This window comes from Podarcis raffonei, chromosome 16 (genome assembly GCF_027172205.1).
Source record: "Podarcis raffonei isolate rPodRaf1 chromosome 16, rPodRaf1.pri, whole genome shotgun sequence".
Lineage (NCBI taxonomy): Eukaryota > Metazoa > Chordata > Lepidosauria > Squamata > Lacertidae > Podarcis > Podarcis raffonei.
Genome location: NC_070617.1, coordinates 17186289 through 17204280, shown reverse-complemented (window position 1 = coordinate 17204280; position 17992 = coordinate 17186289). Strand labels below are relative to the sequence as shown.

The 17992-nt window shown below is 48.1% G+C and overlaps 1 protein-coding gene across 5 annotated transcripts in view; it reads left to right on the top strand.

Annotated features, from left to right (window-relative positions):
* The window catches only part of PC (pyruvate carboxylase), a 260020-nt gene that overhangs the window by 79874 nt on the left and 162154 nt on the right, over window positions 1-17992 (top strand). For all 5 annotated transcript variants that reach the window (XM_053369882.1, XM_053369886.1, XM_053369883.1 and 2 more), the window contains one exon: window positions 17675-17793. In XM_053369882.1, coding sequence (XP_053225857.1) covers window positions 17675-17793 — 119 coding nt within the window. The remainder of the gene's footprint in view (window positions 1-17674; window positions 17794-17992) is intronic.

Sequence of the window (17992 nt, the reverse complement as noted above, 5' to 3'; positions counted from 1 at the left end):
CACATATCCAGGACTGATATTTGGTTTGCCACTTTTTTGTGGGGGGAGGGGAAACACGTCTGTGTCTTGAAGGCAGAAGGTCTCTGGCTTCCATCGACTCTAGCCAAAACAGCCATGCTGGCTGGGCCTGATGGGAGTTGTAGTCCAGAACATCTGGAGAGCGTCTGACTTAGATGGTGAAGCAACTGGACAGGGAACAAGCCTTGTATGCAGAAGGTCTGAGGTTCCGTTCTCAGCATCTCTGGTGAAAATGAAAGAGCCTGGTGAGGCCAACATTGTCATGGCTCCTGTGGTGGCAAATGAGAAGGAGCGGTCCTGGCAGAATCCACCAGAGAGAGGAGGTGTCGAAGGAGATTGAGGAGACCGTTGGCTGGGAGGGTGGTCCAAGTAGCCCACCAGGAGACATCCCTGCCCAGTTGCTGCTTCTAGATGCCCCAAACGCAATTGTAGAGAAAGGGGGTAAATGCAGTATTCACTATAGCACACAATTCAAAACTGCACTCAAAAAAACATGGTAAAGCCTTTGCTTGTTTGATTCCTTGTTTATTTGCAGATGCAGGGTGCGTTACTTCACGACTTCCCCCTTGCTCCGCTACAAGTTCCCCAGGCTTTAAAACATGTAACTCATAATGAGACAAGATAGAAATTAATGTATGTAAATATTCTATTGTTAGAGACAACTCCATTCATGAAGAAGGTTCGAAACAAGTTATAAGCCTGGGGAACTTGGCTTATAAGTCTGGGGAACTCAGTGTGGTTCAGAGCTGCTGATGCTGATGCCTCCTCTGTCACCTCGGACTTGGAGACACCAGCATAGCCCACCAGAGAAAGTTCCCGTTGGCTTGTCCTGCCTAAAGAAACATCCCAATTGTCACACTGAAGTTGTGCCTGCCCTGATCCTTTACCGTGGGGGACGAGGGAATGTGTCTCTTGCTGGATCAACTTCTCAGCTTGCTTCACCATGAAGAACACCCTGTTGTGCCATTGGACCCTATTTTGCTCCATATCATGCTGGAACCTAGAAATCTGCCTTATCCTGAGTCAGACCATTGGTCCATCTAGCTCAGCATTGTCTACATGGACTGGCAATGTCTCAGGATTTTGGATTCTCCTCGCCCTACCATGGCTTGAACCTGGGACTTTCTCCATACACAGCGGATGCTCTGCCCCTGAGCTGAGGTCCTTCCTCATACCATTTTGAGCATTTTGGCAGTTCCTCATCCTCCAGTGAAAGCCGGGATGCTTAAAAGCCTTGCTTCTGCACTGTTGACTGTGTGGCCTGTATCTTGAGTTACGTACATGCTGATTTTTGGAATGAAGCCTCCGGGAATTCTTGAGCCGAGAGTCCGAGGACTATGCCTGAGAGCTGGAGCCAAATGGAATCCCCATCCAAATAGCTCTTGAGTACAAGCTGGCAGCAGCCCAAAGACCCGACAGGCCTTTCTGCCATGCTTATGGGCTTCCCTGCAGCACCTGGCTGGCTGCTGTTGAAGACTGCTGGGCTGCAGTCCAATTCACCAGGGCTCATTGGAGTGCAGAAAACTTCAGATTCCACCTTCAGTATCTTCTTTTAGAACTCAGGTGGGGAAGCCAGATGGAGCCCTCAGGCTAATTTTGCGCAGGTGAGGGGAGGTCGGAGACAGAGAGAATCGAAAAGAGTGGAGCGGGGGGGGCGTCCCCTGCAAGAAAGCAAGAAATTTGGACCTCTGTTAAGGGTGATCTTCACCCCACAAAGCAACATTCAGGGGAGATTAAAGAAAGTCCTTCTTCATTCAGTGTGCATAGTTAGACTGTGAAACTCACTCCCACTGGACGCAGTGATGACCCCACCTTGGATGGCTTTGAAAGAGGAATAGATAAATTCATGGAGGAGGAGGTTATTGGTGGCCATTGGCCTAGATGGCTGTGCTTTGCCTTCGCGGTCACAGGCAGTAACGCTTCTGAAGACCAGTTGCTGAAAACCACAGCAGCTCAAATCCTGTATGCAGGATTCCTAGCAGAGGCATCTGGTTGGCCATTGTGAGAACAGGATGCGGGACTAGATGAGCCATTGGACAGATCCAGAAGGCTCTTCTGTTGTTCGTACCTGCCAGGTGTGGTAGAACATGAAGATGGGGGGTGTTTCCCACAAACCTTTGACTCTTTACTCTGCCCACCTATGGCATTGGCTTCACCCACCTCTAGCACATTTTCCCGAGGGGATGCAGCCCTTAAGACAACAACAACAACAGCTCCTTGCCCTTAAATGATCTTGGGAGGTGTGGCTGGCCACCTATGTTGATTGGAAGTTGAGCAGACAGCTTTGAGCTCCACCGGGATGCTTCATGTTTTTTAACCACCACGGTCTCTTCCTGTCTGTCTGAATGTCTTAGAAAATAATGTCTTAGAAAATGGGACAGCTAGAAGGGCAGAGTCTCAAGGCTTATTTTGGAGCTTTTCCGTCAAAGGAAAACGAGGACAGCCAAGCAGACTGGAAAGGCTGCGATAATGGCGTCAAAGCCGCCAGAGCAGTGATGAAGACGCACGGAGGCAAGGACTCAGCCCGCTGAATGCCACTGCTGCCTGCTTCTGCTGAAGTCCCCGTCTAAAGGCAGAACAGGAAGCCACACTTAAGGTACGCTGGAGCACAGCGTCTCAGAAGTGGGCGAGAAAATGTCAGAAGTACCTAAAGCTGCCAGTCAGGATTCCAGGGGCAAGAGGAGTTTTGGAGGGCTATTTTGGAGTGTTTTTTGTTTTTTTTTAACTGGTTTGCAAATTATCTAGAGCTCAAGGTGCGCAGTGAGGCAGCCAAGTTTGCTGATGATACTGAATTGTTTATGGTGGTTAAAACAAAAGAGGGATTGCGAAGAGCTCTTAAAGGATCTCCCCAAAGTAAATAAATGGGAGGTAAAATGCAGTTCAGTGTAAGCAAGCATAAAGTCATGCACATTGGGGCAAAAAAACTTCTTAATTTCAAATATATATGTCTGTGGGGTCTGTACTGGCAGTGACTCACCAGGCACCAGATGAGGTGTTGTGATGGAGATGCCAACCCTCTGCACCCTACATGAGACCTGATGGTGAATGGCTCTGTGTTAGTTTCTGAAGATGCTACTCTTCTCACTTTATATTATGGAGACCTGAGGGAACCTCAGTGGCTAGAAGGGCCTTTTACCAACTACAGCATCTGCAACATCTGCAATTGTTGCTGGACCGGGAAAGCTTGGCCACAGTAGTTCATGCATTGGTTACTTCAGGATTGGATTACTGCTGTGTGCTCTGTGTGGGGCTTCCCTTGTCCCCGATCCGGAAGCTGCAGTTAGTGCAGGTTGCTGCAGCATGATTGCTGACGGGTGAGACCCAGTCAGGGAATGACATCTCTGCTCAGAGATCTGCACTGGTTGCTGATTTGCTATTGGGACAAGTTAAAGGTGCTGCTATTATTCTACAAAGCCCTTAACTTGGGACCAGTTTACCAGCACGATCGCCTTACCCCATATATGCCCACTCAACAACTTTGATCTGCAGAACTGGCACTGTTATGGGTGCCTTGTAATACTGTACTTGTTCCACATTTGTAAGACATTATTCTTTTAGAGGGGCAGCACCTACATTCTGGAACTCCCTGCCTCTGGACATCAGGCTGGCTGCATCATAGAGCTCTTTTTCAGTGCCTAAACATTTGTGTTTAGATAGATCTCCCGAGGCATGTAGAATATTGATGTGTGTTTTAATCTGTTTTTAGATTATCATTAATATTCATTATTTTTGAAATTGTTTTAATTCATGGTTTTAAAACTGATTCTACAGGTAATTTTGTTGTTTTCTTCTTTTTGTAACACACTTTGGTGTTGTTGGTTTTTTTTACAATCAAGCAGGTGATGTCGATGATAGTAATACCATCTTTTAGGGAGCCTGTTGGCAGCTGGAATCCACAGCTGATACCGAGGAGTTCCAGAGACCTTGGAAATTGCTCTTAATGGATAAATTAACACAACAAATCCATTCTTCAAACAGTGGCCCGCAAAGAGACAGTTTTGTCGAATGTTGGTTTCTGTTTATTTCACTGGCCACTCAGGGCTTGTCTCTGAAACACATTTCAGTTGTTTGCAAATTGTTTTGGTCAGATGTCCTGACTTCAGCAGTCTCTGGTATGACGGAAGCAAGATAGTTTCTGATCATATTTGTTAGCTTCTGATCTGGTCTTCCTAAGGTTGTCATAAGTGCCCATTGTACATTCCTTCCCCTTCTCGCCCTTCCTGTTTATTGCCTGGCTCACATCCTGTTTTCTGAAATAATAATAATAATAATAATAATAATAATAATAATAATAATAATATCATTGTGGGTGGCAGGGTTGTGAAATACATTTGCTTGGGATAGTGGAGGCCTGCTGCTTATCAGAACAGAAAGTAATGATATTGGATTAGACCAGATGGGTGATATTTGGCTGCCTCAATAGCTCATGCTTTCAGAAACTCCCAGGTTCAGTCTCCTAAGCAAAAGGGTCACAGCTCTGATGGCTACCCATCAGAACAGATTGTGCTGAGTTGGGCACAACAGGCAGCAATGGTGCGGAGAGGGGTGGTGCTAGGTTGGAGTTCCTGGAAGGTACAGTGATGTACTAATGCTGTAACCTTGATGGTGACCTGATCCATGGTGATGTCTACCACCAAGGGAAAGTGATGTCCCAAGGATGATGGAGATCGCTGGAGCAGATGGAAGGATAAGATCAGTTCAGGACCTTGGACAGCGACCAAGGTGCTGCTTTGGGACCATGGACAGCAGCCCTGCAGTTGTGGCAGAAGAGCATGCCGTCTCATCTGGGGCCTTGTCCTGGGCCTAGAAAGCATGAGTTTGAATGGTTTGCTGCTTGTTCCCTTCTTGGTCAGGTGGGTTTGCCACTTCCCTGCTGATTTCCCCTGGAAGACCCACTCTTCAGTGCTAAATCAGAGCAAACATCAACCTGGAGAAAACCCAACTGATGTTTACTCTGATTCAGCACTAAAGATTGGGTTTTCTTGGGAAATGTGGATAAACCCTGGGTCTTGGATTGAGTCTGGGCTTTATAGCCCAGGCTTGGTATTCAAGACAATAGCCCTGCCCCCTAACTACATCTGTCCAGCTAGGAGGCTGGTGCCTTTTCTTGCAGTTGGTACCTTTGTCCTCTCAGTGGGATTCCAACAACAACAACTCTGGGGAAAGAAAAGATTCCCCAAGTTTGACTTCTTGGCAGCCTTGAAAAAGTATCAAAGGTGTCCTTCTTGTCTGAATTTCTGGACCACTGGACCATGTCGGATTCTCAGGTGACTGGTTGCTTGATACACGAACTCCCTCCCATAGAGCTGCATCAGCAGCTCCAAGAAGAGGCAGAAGGAACATCTATAGTCAGATGTGACCGAACTCACCCAAGGAACAGATTAAGGTGCTATTTTTACACTGTTGCTGCGCCATGCATTTAAATCCCCGGGGTGGAAATTGAGTTTTGCAACTCAGCAGAGTGGGAATAGACGTGGTTTGGTGCCATCTGGGGGCGGTAGGTTGCGACCCCCCCAAGCAATTTATTCCTCTTGGCAAACACCTGGTTTTGGCAGGGAGGAAGAATAACTCTGCTGTTGCAGGTTTGCTCAAGGGAGGTTGTAGAAGGATATCTTGGAAGGGTTGCCATCAGTAGGCTGCTTCTGAAGTTGGCATCGTACATGCAGTGCTCCTCATTTCAATTTTCACACAGCAACTGGTACCTCCAGAGTTGTGGTACATTTTCCTCCTATCCTTACTGCTGACTGAACAAAAACCTGTCCTTTGTGCAAAACCCAAGCTGCTGCTCCTCATTGTTGTGTGGAATTTTGGAGAATGGTTTCCAATGATCAGAAACATGTGAGGTCCTAGTCTGCGATCTGGTCACTGAACTCTGCACCAGCTTCAGTTTCTGAACCTTCTTCAAAGGCAGCCCCACATCTAATGCATAGCAGTAATCTAACCTCAAGCTTAGCAGAGTGCATAGACAAGGTCTATGCACATTCAGATAGAGAAGCAATGATGGCCACCAACCTAGATGCTTTAAAACAGGATTGGACAAATTCATGGAAGAGAAGGCTATCAGTGGCTACTAGCCATGATGGCTGTGCTCTGCCTCCAGAGTTGGAAGCAGTAATACTTCTGAATACTAGTTGCTGGAAAACAAAGGGGAAGGAGAGGACTGTGGTGCATGGGTCCTGCTTGAAGGTTTCCTACAGGCATCTGGCTGGCCACTGTGAGGACAGGGAGCTAAACTAGCTGGGTCATTGGCTTGATCCAGCAGGCTCTGCTTATGTTCAGCAGGGCTACCAAAGAAAGCTGGCAGCAGACATTCCTTGCCACTGTAAGGAACCCAGGAGTACCTCCAAACTGTGAACCCGCTCCTTTCAGGGGAGTGTGACCACAACCAGAACTGGCTTAACACCAGTCAGGGGATCTATCCAACAGTACAAAATACACTAGTAAATACGTTTGTACAGTGGTACCCCGCTAGACGAATGCCCCGCTAAACGAAAAATGCGCAAGACGAAAGGGCTTTCCGATATTTTTTCCGCTTCGCAAGACGAAGTTTTCTATGGGGCTGTCTCGCAAAACGAATTTTTTTCCGTGGTCTCCCTTTTTTTTTTTTTTGCCTTTTCTGAAAGGCGCTAAGCTTCTTATCTGCAAATTGCCGCTTATCCGCTAAGCCGCTTATCTGTCAGTTACCGCTTATCAGCTGATCCGCTGATAGCGGAGCTCCGCAAGACGAAAATCCCTGCAAGACGAAGGCACCCGCAGAACGGATTATTTTCGTATTGCGGGGCACCACTGTATTTGCTTTCGGTTGAGTCACCGCTCATCATCTCTACCCATTGGGCTAAGGCAGGCACCTTTGGCAGCTTTAGATGCGGTTTTAAAGGGATGGGTGGGAAGGAAAAAACCAGTTTCAGCTCTGCCAACCTAACCCCAGACAGCCCCTGAGTGGCAAGCTGCCAGTCACCTTCCCTAAGGAGGGATCATGCCAGCAGATTGGATGCATTATGCACATCTGGCAGGACTGTGTGTCTCAGCTTCTGTTTTGTGTTATGCACAGGGATCTTATTTATTTTATTATTTATTCATAAAAATATTCATATACCAATTGTATCAAAAATATATCATAGCAGTTTACAACAGTATAAAACAAAGCCAGACAATAACTGTCAGGGAACTGCCATCAGTGCCGGAGGGAGAGAGCAAGCTCCAGAGGGATTCCGAAGAGCGTCCCGGGATGGGGAGAGGCAGCCCATCTTCTGGGGAAGAGAATCAGCGTAGCACCAGTGGAGAAGGGGGGCAGATGGGGGACTCGGCGAGGCAGTCCCATGACTCCTTGCCGGGGACCAGCGGGGAGAGTAAGGGTCCTCCGCTGCCCACACCCTTCTTGCGCAGAAGGCTTCCGCACAGGGAGAGTAGGAGGAGACTAGGCGTCAAAGAGCTTCTTTGCTCTAAGAAGTTTAAGAAACGCCCACTGACGGATTCTGCCAGCGATTGAGACAGCCACGGGTGAGTGGCTGTCCGGACAGAAAAGGTTCACTCAGGTAACCCAGCCAGGTGTTGGCACCTGCTTACGCACGAGCAACCCCTATAACCATTACAATAACATAAAAAGTTTTTTTTTTTAAAAAGTTAAAAGCAAAAAGATTAAAAAACAAACATCAGTAGAGCATAGCTCAGTCGGTAGAGCATGAGACTCTTAATCTCAGGGTCATGAGTCTGAGCCCCATGTTGGGTAAAAGATTCCAGCATTGCAGGAGATTACCTTTGTGGTCCCTTCCAACTTTACAGTTCGATGATTGTGAGGGATGTACTCTTAATTACCTGCAAAGGCCTGGTGGAATAGAAAAGTTTTCAGCAGGCATTTTAAAGTTGGGACAGAAGGCACCTGCCCGAATCTCTAGTGGCAAAGTGTTCCATAGGAATGGGCCGATGACACTAAAGGCTCAATTTCTCATTGTTTGTCAAGCGAGCCTCACCAACTCAGGGAACGACCCAATATGCTCCTGGAGAGGATCTCAGTGAATATAGTGGTTCAGGCAGTCCCTGAGGTATCTTGGACCCAAATTGTTCAGGGCTTTGTAAATCAGTACAAGAACCTTGAACCTTCTCACTCGAGGGGGCAGAGGGTTCTGGAGGCAGGTGCTGGAGTGCCTGTTTTCTCTCCAGAGAAACATGGTCTTTCCTCTGCCCAGCCTCTGAGCTTTCACCACCTGTTGCCCAGAAATTTCTAGCCCTGTCTATGTAGCCATGAAGTCTGGAAACCTCCTTTAAAAAAATTAAAAGAAGGATGGCAGTATTTGTGCTGTACCAATTTCCGCTGTGCAAGTGGCCTCTCCTCTATTTGCGCCCAGGGCTAATTCCTTCTTGTGCCTGCGGGTTCTTTGGGAAGCATAGCTTTCACTGCCCCCACACCATCCTGCTCCCTCCCCTCACAGGTGCTGCCTGCAGCTGTTAAAATTCAGGACCCGCCAGTTGCTCCTTAGCTAAAACATCAGTAATGACTTCCACGCTTCATTATTCTCTTTATGGTTGTCTGGCTAGGCGGCCTGGCTCCCTGACTGAGATTTAAATACACAGTTAATCCATATTTTCCCTCTCTTCTGCTTTTAATTCTGATCCAGAAATCGAACTCTCTTGGAAGAGGATTACAGAAACCTTCTAGCCACCCCCATCCTTCGCCTCCTTCGCCTCCTCCCCCTCCTGCTTGCTGGTCTCCCCCCAGACTCCTCTAAACTCGCAGGCTCAGGACCTTTCTATCTATCTTAATTAGTAAGCTCAGGGTCAGAACTGCAGTGAAATTCGTGTGTGTCCAGGGCTTTAAGCGCTTTTCATCCAAATCCTCTCGCACCTTCTCTGCTCCCCTGTCATCTCCAAAGCTGTCTCTTCAAGGTCATCTCTACACTTATGTCTCCAGTCAAGATGGCCTGGGGTTTCTCAGCTGGCAAAAGCTCTTTGCTGGCCTGAATGTAAGAGAGCCTTGCAGGATCAGACCAAAGATCCATCGGAGTCCAGCTTTGCACAGTGGCCAACCAGATGCTTCTTGGAAGCCTGTCACACCCTCCTGTGCCCAAGTGCACCAATTTAGGAGCAAGAGTGTCCTTTAATTCAGATCACCAATCCCCTTTTGCTTGGAACTCACTGGAACTGAGTTCTGGCACCTCTCAGATGAGTGCCATTGCCATTATAAGAGAACAAGGGGGCATTCATGGTGAGTTCCAGCACCTCTTGGATCAGGTCCATGGCCCGTCTAGTCAGAGATCCTCTTCTCACAGTGGCCAACCAGATGCCTCTTCTGGGAAACTTGCAAGCAGGATTGAAGCACAAGAGTTCTCTCCCCTGCTGTGGTTTCTAGCAACTCGCATTCAGAAACATTGCTGCCGCCAGCTGTCTAACTGCTGATATTCTGCTGCCACCCTATAGACGCTGCTTTATCTGACCGACTTTGTCACAGCCTTGATAGCTTGGCCAAAGATGAGACGTGCTTCGAACAAACAAATCTGTATCATTATATTAACGGCTGAATACAGTATGTGTTTGCTTTCAATAACAGGGTTTGGGTACTTTGTATTTCATAGCATGTGCTTATGAGTCCAGTCCTAATGCAAACCCTAATCCTATCCTATCCCCTTCTCCTCAGCACCCACACCAGCTACTCTTCTCCTTCGCTCTCCAATATCTAACTGCCACTTTCCCTCAAACACACCTGTTCTAACTGCCACATTTCCAGTCAATCAGCACAGGACACACATCAGCGGTGGACTCGTAATCTGGTGAATCAGGTTCACGTCTCTGCTCCTCCACATGCAGCTGCTGGGTGACCTTGGGCCAGTCACACTTCTCTGAAGTCTCAGCCCCACTCACCTCACAGAGTGTTTGTTGTGGGGGAGGAAGGGATAGGAGATTGTTAGACTCCTTTGAAACTCCTTAAGGGGAGTGAAAGGTGGGATATCAAGTCCAAACTCCTTCTCCTCCTCCTCCTCCTCCTTCTTCCTAGCTAGATGACCCAAAAGTCCCAACAAGTTTGTTCCAACAAGTCTGTCCCAACAAGTTTCCAAGTGGATGCTGAAGATAGGCATGTTCTCTGCCACACGTATAGAGTAGACTGCTGCTGGGGCACTCCTGCTTTGTTCTGCTTACACTGACTTCTGTTGTTGTGCTAGGTTGACTGTTTTATTGCATTTTCTAAGTTTCAGGTGCTGGCATGCCTTAAAAGTGTTTAGTACTGTTATTGTATGCTATGTTTGCTGCCTTGCAACTCTTCTCTCCTATAAAGTAGTATAAAAGTCCACTAAATAAATTAAACCATAGTGGCCTGCCCTTGTGGGGCTGCTGTAAGGATGGTGGGACCGATGTGCCAGCAAAACTATATGGGAAAGGGTAGCACAGATTCCTAATATGGGCTTTTTCAGCCTTCCTCTCTGTTCGGGCCAGGCTGATTTCGATGCCCTTCGCCTCTTGCTCATCCTTGTGTGTGGATTCTGCGTGCATTCCCTGAGCCTCTCTGCTAAATATTTGATCTGACAGCAGATCGCTCTGGTCTGTGGGTTTAATGGTGCGTAGCCTGGCGCCTCTGTATTTACTGAAGGGACCGAGGCGAGGGAGAGGGGCGCCGTCCTCAGCTTGCTGCATCTTGCCAGGCATAAAGGATGAACGTGGGGCTAGTAGTCGGGAATTATCCTTCCCGTCTCCCCCGCCCTCCATTTGCGAAAACTGCTTCAGCTTCCGCTACCCCGCCATCGCCGTCCGTGCGTTCAGCTGCGCTCGCTCCAGAGGAGAGCAATCTATCCCTGGGAAGAAAACCTTGAATCTTTAATTACTTGACTACTCAGACAGGAGAAATAAATCGCTAGCACTTGGCCTTGGTTCCCTGAGTTTCTGTGGCCTCCAACGTGAGGGGAGCGAAAGTTGACGAAAGCGGGACTCCCTGCCCCGGCAGCATCTGGGCTTCTTGCTTCAGGGAGAACTGGGCCCTCTCCTGCTCCTGCCGCAGCTCTCAGTGGAGGATGAAGAACTCAAGCTTGGAGGACTCGGTTTCTGCCAAACTCTTTAATGCTGACATCAGTACGGTACAGAAAGGGATTCAGAAGCAATGCAGGTGGTGTGGCTGTCTAAGCCATGGGTAGGCAAACTAAGGCCCCGTGGCCAGATCCTGCCCAATCACCTTCTAAGTCCAGCCCACAGACAGTCCAGGAATCAGCATGTTTTTACATGAGTAGAATGTGTCCTTTTATTTAAAATGCATCTCTGGGTTATTTGTGGGGCATAGGAATTTGTTCATTCCCCCCCCCATATAGTCCGGCCCCCCACAAGGTCAGAGGGACAGTGGACCGGCCCCCTGCTGAAAAAGTTTGCTGACCCCTGGTCTAAGCTATTGATCCAAGAAGTGACATGTCCCTGTGGGTCCCCTTATGTGGGAATGGGGTGTGCACAATTTCAACATGGCAAGCAGGGTGTTCTTTAGGCTGGGCAGTCAAATGGGAACTGCTTCTGGAGGACTCTGCCTGAGCTGACTTTCAGCTCCTGCTCTGGTGTCTCCAGAACTGGGATGATGGAGGAGGCAACAGTGGTGGCTACGAACCAGACTGAGCAGCAGACTGCTCCTGAGAAGATGGGCTCGGGGCATGTTCCGTTGATGCCAGAGGGCTGCCAGGATCAACGGTGAGGCTGGCATGGGAGCTGGGAGTGAAGGAGGCGCAGTGCACCTGAATGACACAAGAAGGGGCAGAATGGAGTGCTTGGGGGCTACGCCGCTGGGACCCTCCCTGGGATGTGACTCCTGGCATGAGGCCCTGTCCCTACTCTCTGTGCCAGAGGTCACCAACAAGTACCTACTGCTGCCCACATCCTGATCTGATCAACTCTACCACAGTGCCTCTTCAGGACTCATGACTTCTCCCCTGCCAGAGGACCCTGGCTTGCAGCAGCTGCGTGCGGGAAAACCCAACAAATTCCTTGCTGGGAGTCATTAGGAAATGGATTGGCAGACCAAACCTGCCAATATCGTCATGCACTTTTACAAATCTGTGGTGCAAATATTGGAAAAGTAATAAACATTTATTTTTTAAAAACACAAATCTATTGTGCAGCCACACATGGAGTACTGTGTACAGTTCTGGTCACTCAGAAAAGTAATGAGGAAAGGGCTAGGGCAAGCCCCCTATGAGGAAAGGTTACAGCATTTGTGACTTCTTAGTTTGGGGAGGAAAGGCCAATGGGGGGGTGCTGTACGTGTGCTGTGGAGAAAGTGGGTAGGGAGCTGTTCTTCTCTCGTAATACCGAAACCCAATGAAGATCTCCAACAAAGCTGAATGAGAAAGATTCAGGACAGAGCGGACAGATTCCTTCTCACAGTGCTTAGTTAAAGTACAGAATTTGCAACCACAACCAGCAGGAGTGGCAATCAACTGGGATTGCTTTAGAAGAGGACTAGGTGGCAATATCTCCAGAGCTATCCACATCAATGCAGTTTGAGCCCTTCACCAAATTAGGCAAATTAGGCAAAGTCACACCCAATCCATGTTTCAGTCCACCATCTTGATTCAAAATGGCATCCGACACCCAAACATAGACAAAGACCATCTCCTCTGCCTTGGGAACCTTGTGCATCCAAACCAATAAAGAATGGATGGGCAGACAGACCGCTTTCCACAATCTGTAGTAGATTAGACAAATGCATGGAGGACACCAGTGTCTCCTAGTTGCATTGGCTACGTAGTGCCCCTGAATCCCAAGTTGCTGGGAATCCCAAGTGGGGAGAGTGCTGTTCTTGTGCTCAGGACATCTGCTTAGCCCTTATGCATATGGGCTTCTCATTGCAGGGGGTTGGACTAGATGATCCCCAGGATACCCTTCCAGTTCTACAGTTCTATGATCTGGTTGACACCTGTGCGAATAGGATGCTGTGTGAGATGGATCTTTGGCCTGATCCAGCAGGGCTATTACAGTGGTACCTTGGTTCTCAAACTTAATCCGTTCCAGAAGTCCATTCCAAATCCCAAGGTGCGCTTTCTCATAGAAAGTTATCCAAAATGGATTAATCCGTTCCAGACTTTTAAAAACAACCCCTAAAACAGCAATTTAACATGAATTTTACTATCTAATGAGACCATTGATCCATAAAATGAAAGCAATAAACAATGTACTGCAGGTCACACAATCAATCAATCAATCAATCAGTAGCTGAACTGGGTTCCACACAGTCACAAAAACAAAGCAAAAAAAGCCACAAAAACGCAAAATAAATAGCAAAAACAGATAGACCTCAGCGTAACACTCAAATCGGAAGTGTGGCACTCAAATCGGAAGTAGCACTCAAATCAGAAGCGCAACACTCAAAAGAGCACATTCGGCTTCCGAAAAAGTTCGCAAACTGGAACACTTACTTTAGGTTTGCAGCGTTTGGGTTCCAAGTTGTTTGAGTACCAGGCGTTTAAGAACCAAGGTACCACTGTACCTTCCTATGCTTCAGGCAGGCTGTTGGCCTGGCCTGTGAGTTTTCACAGTCCTCTTTGACCAAGAGCCGCACTGCGTAAGATTGCAAAGAGCTTCATTTCCCAAGGTTACCTGCAGAGAAGGGAGTGAATTTCAGCAATGTAGCACCCCCAGATCCTTTGGACTCCCTCCTATCAGCCCCAGCCAGCATAGTCAGGTTAGTCCTGAGCATGAAGAGATTGAGGATGGCTGGCCTAGGGCACACCTGGCACTCTTAGCGCTACCAGGATGAACCACAAGACAAGCCAGCTGTCCTAATGGGCAGTTGGTCTGCCATATTGGATCTTCTCATCAGGGAACCCTGGAATGTCTTCTGAAGCGCCACAGGGATCACCATAAGCCAGTTTGAAAAGCCACTGCAATCCAAAGAGCCCTGAGACCTCCTAGGGCACCCTTTCCCCAACTTGGTGACCCACAGATGTTTGGGACCATAACTCCCATCAGCCCCAGTAAGCATGGCCATTTAGGCTATGACAGGCACGTCCCCCGGCCAACACAGCTGCGCTGGCTGAGGTTGGTGGGAATTGGAGTCCCAAACATTGGTCCAGCCCTGTGGAATGCTCTTCCAACAGAAGATCAGCAGACACCTTCCATATTAACCTTCAAACGTTTGCTGAAAACTTTATTATGCCACCAGGCATATGCAGATAATCAAGGTAAGCGCTTTCTGTAATAGTTAGCTGGTGATCTGTTTAAAACAACAATGTAATTTTTATTGTCTTAGTATAATTGTTGTAAACAGCTTTTATTTTTATTTTAATGAAATTGCAATATACAGGTATTCTAATAAATCAGTGAACAAGTGAAGGGCACCAGCTTGGGGAAAGCTGTTTCCAGGGTTTTGCCTTGTGCTTTGGATGGCTGTCAGATGAATAAATCCTTTGAACATTCACACATGTGCCAAGTTAGGTAGTTGAAGATTTGCATAGCTATCTGATGAGTAGTTCTCATCAGAAACTGGGGAGGAAATATTTGGAATGTCTTCTCTCCGACATTGTTTTCTGATCGCTCAGCAGAAAAAAGAAAATGTGTTTTTGCCAGCAGAAAGAGAGAGAGAGAAATATAACTGGGGGAAAGTCGCACTGTTTGCCTTTGCAGTGGCGTTTGCTTGCCAAAAGTATTTCTCAGCAGTTCGTGCCGTGAATTGTTTTGACGACGTGTGGCTGTGCATTTTATGATACTTACGTCTGTTTCTGTAAGTCAGACTTCGGCTGTGATCTGTAGCTGGAACGAAAGCGAGGCAGCCACTTGACTTCAGCCATCTCATCTTCCTTCCGATTCTGTGCCAAGAACATACAAATTGTGGCATGGGGTGGGGGAGAGAAAAGGGGAGGAAATGCTGATTAATAAAAGACCGCTCTGTTTGCATGCTTCATTGTGACCCATGTGACTAATACAACACTTAACACTGCTCTTCTTTCGATCCTGCAGCAGAAACCACATTAACTCCAGATGATAGGGCTCTGCTTTTGAAAGTGCCAAAAAGGTCTCCAAGTGTCTTGAAAGCTACCCCCCATATAAACCACATTCATCTTCTAGTGCCCTGTGCACTCAAAATCAATGCATTTATAATTGTATTGTAATACAAGAAGATATGTAGGACACAGGACATATCCTAGTAATCAGGAGGGTATTATTCTTATTCTTATTCTTATTATTATTATTATTACTACTACTACTACTACTACTTATTGTGTTTATAGCCTACCTTTTCCCCAAGGAGCTTGTCAGGGAACTGCCATCAGGGCTCCAGAGGGATTCCAGAGAGCGTCCGGGGATGGGGAGAGGCAGCCCATCTTCTGGGGAAGGGAATCAGCGTAGCACCAGTGGAGAAGGGGGGCAGATGGGGGAATCGGCGAGGCAGTCCCATGACTCCTTGCCGGGAACCAGCGGGGATAGTAAGGGTCCTCCGCTGCCCACATCCTTCTTGCGCAGAAGACTTCCGCGCAGGGAGAGTAGGAGGAGACTAGGCGTCAAAGAGCTTCTTTGCTGGAAGAAGTTCAAGAAACGCCCACTGACGGATTCTGCCAGTGATTGAGACAGCCACGGGCGAGTGGCTGTCCGGACAGAAAAGGTTCACTCAGGCAACCCAGCCAGGTGTTGGCAACCCCTAGAACCATTACAGAGCTCAAAAGTAGGATATAGGGTTCTCCCCCTCATCCTTTAATCCCCACAACAACCCTGCGAGGTAGGTTAGGCTGAGAGGCAGTGACTGCTCCAAGGTCATCCAGTGAGCTTCATGATGATTGAGTGGAGATTTGAACCCTGGCCAGGTGCTAATCCGATGCTCTAACTACTACACCACACCACACTGGTGGCTCTGATGAACCAGTGCATGAAGCTGCCTTTTACTGAATCAGATCGTTGACCCACTTAGCCCAGTATTTAAATCATTTCTGAAAGTTGTTAGTTCACATTGCATTTTGACACCTCTTAAGAACTTGCAACCAAATGTGTCATGACAGTTCCTGACATCAAGGAGCAGCCTTTCATCTGTGCTTGGATACACTTGGGCACCATGTTGGATTAAGATGGCAGACAAGATCTTTCAAAGCTGATTTCAAAACTGCACTTATCGTTTGGCTCCTTAGAACAATGCCAGATGTGAGTCTGTAGAGTTGTCCTATACAGTGGTACCTCGCAAGACGAATGCCTCGCAAGACGGAAAACTCGCAAGAAGAAAGAGTTTTTCGAGGTGCTTCGCCAGACGAATTTCCCTATGGGCTTGCTTCGCAAGAAGAAAGCCCATAGGGAAATCTCCGGGGACCTCTTTTAAAATGCTGGCGGTCGGGAGCAAAGACTTTCGCCCACCGCCAGGCTTCAGAAGAGGTCCTGGACCTCTTCTGAAGGCCGGCGGGGGGCAAAAGTCTTTGCTCCCGACCGCCTGCCTTCCCGGGATAGCGGAGAAGCGCAGCGCGTTTCTCCGCTATCCCAACGGCTTTTGAAGGCAGGCGGGGTCCTGGACCTCTTCTGAAGGCCGGCGGGGGGCAAAAGTCTTTGCTCCCCCCCGCCTGCCTTCCTGGGACAGTGGAGACTTCTCCGCTGTCCCGGGGCGATCTTAAAATGCTGGCGGGTGGCAGCGAAGCCTTCGCTGCCGACCCCCAGCATTTTAAAAGCCCCCGGGACAGCGGAGACTTCTCCGCTGTCCCGGGCGATCTTAAAATGCTGGCGGGCGGCAGCGAAGCCCTCCTGTCCCCGGAGCTTGCGGGGCGGGAGGTGGGGAGAAGGGCTTTTCTTCCCACCGCCAGCCTTCAGAACAGCCTTCTGAAGGCTGGCGGTGGGAAGAAAAGCCCTTGTCTTCCCCCCCCCCCAGCCTTCAGAAGAAGTCAGTGGACAGACTGTCCCCGGACCTGGTCTGAAGGCGGTTTCCATAGGAACGCATTGATTGATTTTCAATGCATTCCTATGGGAAACCGTGCTTCGCAAGACAAAAAACTCGCAAGAAGAAAAAACTTGCGGAACGAATTAATTTCGTCTTGCGAGGTACCACTGTAATGCAGTCTGCAGTGAATTAGGCAGGAAATTTTGTCCAGCCCAGATCCTGGAGAAACAGTGATTGAACCTGAGACCTTCTGCATACAATTCTTAGGTTCTACCCAGAATTGAGGTCCCTATTGTTACCTGTGTCAGGGTTAGTGCTGTGAGGATGTCACTGTAGCGCTGTTATGTCCCACCTGCTTCTCCAGCTTTGGAAATAACGGTTTTGACTTTGGCTCATGGGAATGAAAGTCCGAACCATCTGAGGGGCACCAGGTTAGCAAATACTGGTCTTTTCTGTCTTAAGTAATCACTCAATTTCAGAGCCTTTGCTGCCTTGTGTGAGGCCTCTGGACTTCTGTATGCATAGCCAGTCCACATTTGTAGGAAACTGATCTTTGAGTGTGGCAGCCCTTACCCTTTAGAACCCCTTGCCTTTTGATATCAGGCAAACACCTTCACTGTATTATTTTTTGGCACCTGCAAAAAACATTTTTGTTTAGACAAACTATCCAAATAATGTAGAATGTTGATGTGTGTTTTAATCTGTTTCTTGTTTTTCCTCTTTTTGCAAACTGCCATGAGTGGTTTTGTTTTGTTTTGTTTTTGCTCTTACAATCAAGTGGTGTATACATCTCATGAACCAAATAAAATACGTTCATCCTGGAGTCAACCTGCTGCTTTTCTCTTGCAGGTGGGATATGAGAATGCTGGCACGGTGGAGTTTCTGGTGGACAAGCAAGGCAAGCATTACTTCATTGAGGTCAACTCCCGGCTTCAAGTGGAGCACACAGTGACTGAAGAAATCACAGAGTAAGTGACGCCCCCTGATGGGCTGATGCAAACAGGTGCCCAACATTCTGTCACACTCTGGGGTGACCAAGAGACCCAGAAGGCCAGGACGAGGCTGTTCCAGTAAGGAACACACTGGAAGAATCAGGAATTAGGAGATGAGGTGTGGGGCTGAATGTAGGGGGAAGAAAAAGAAGGGTCTGTGCTATTTGGAGAACAC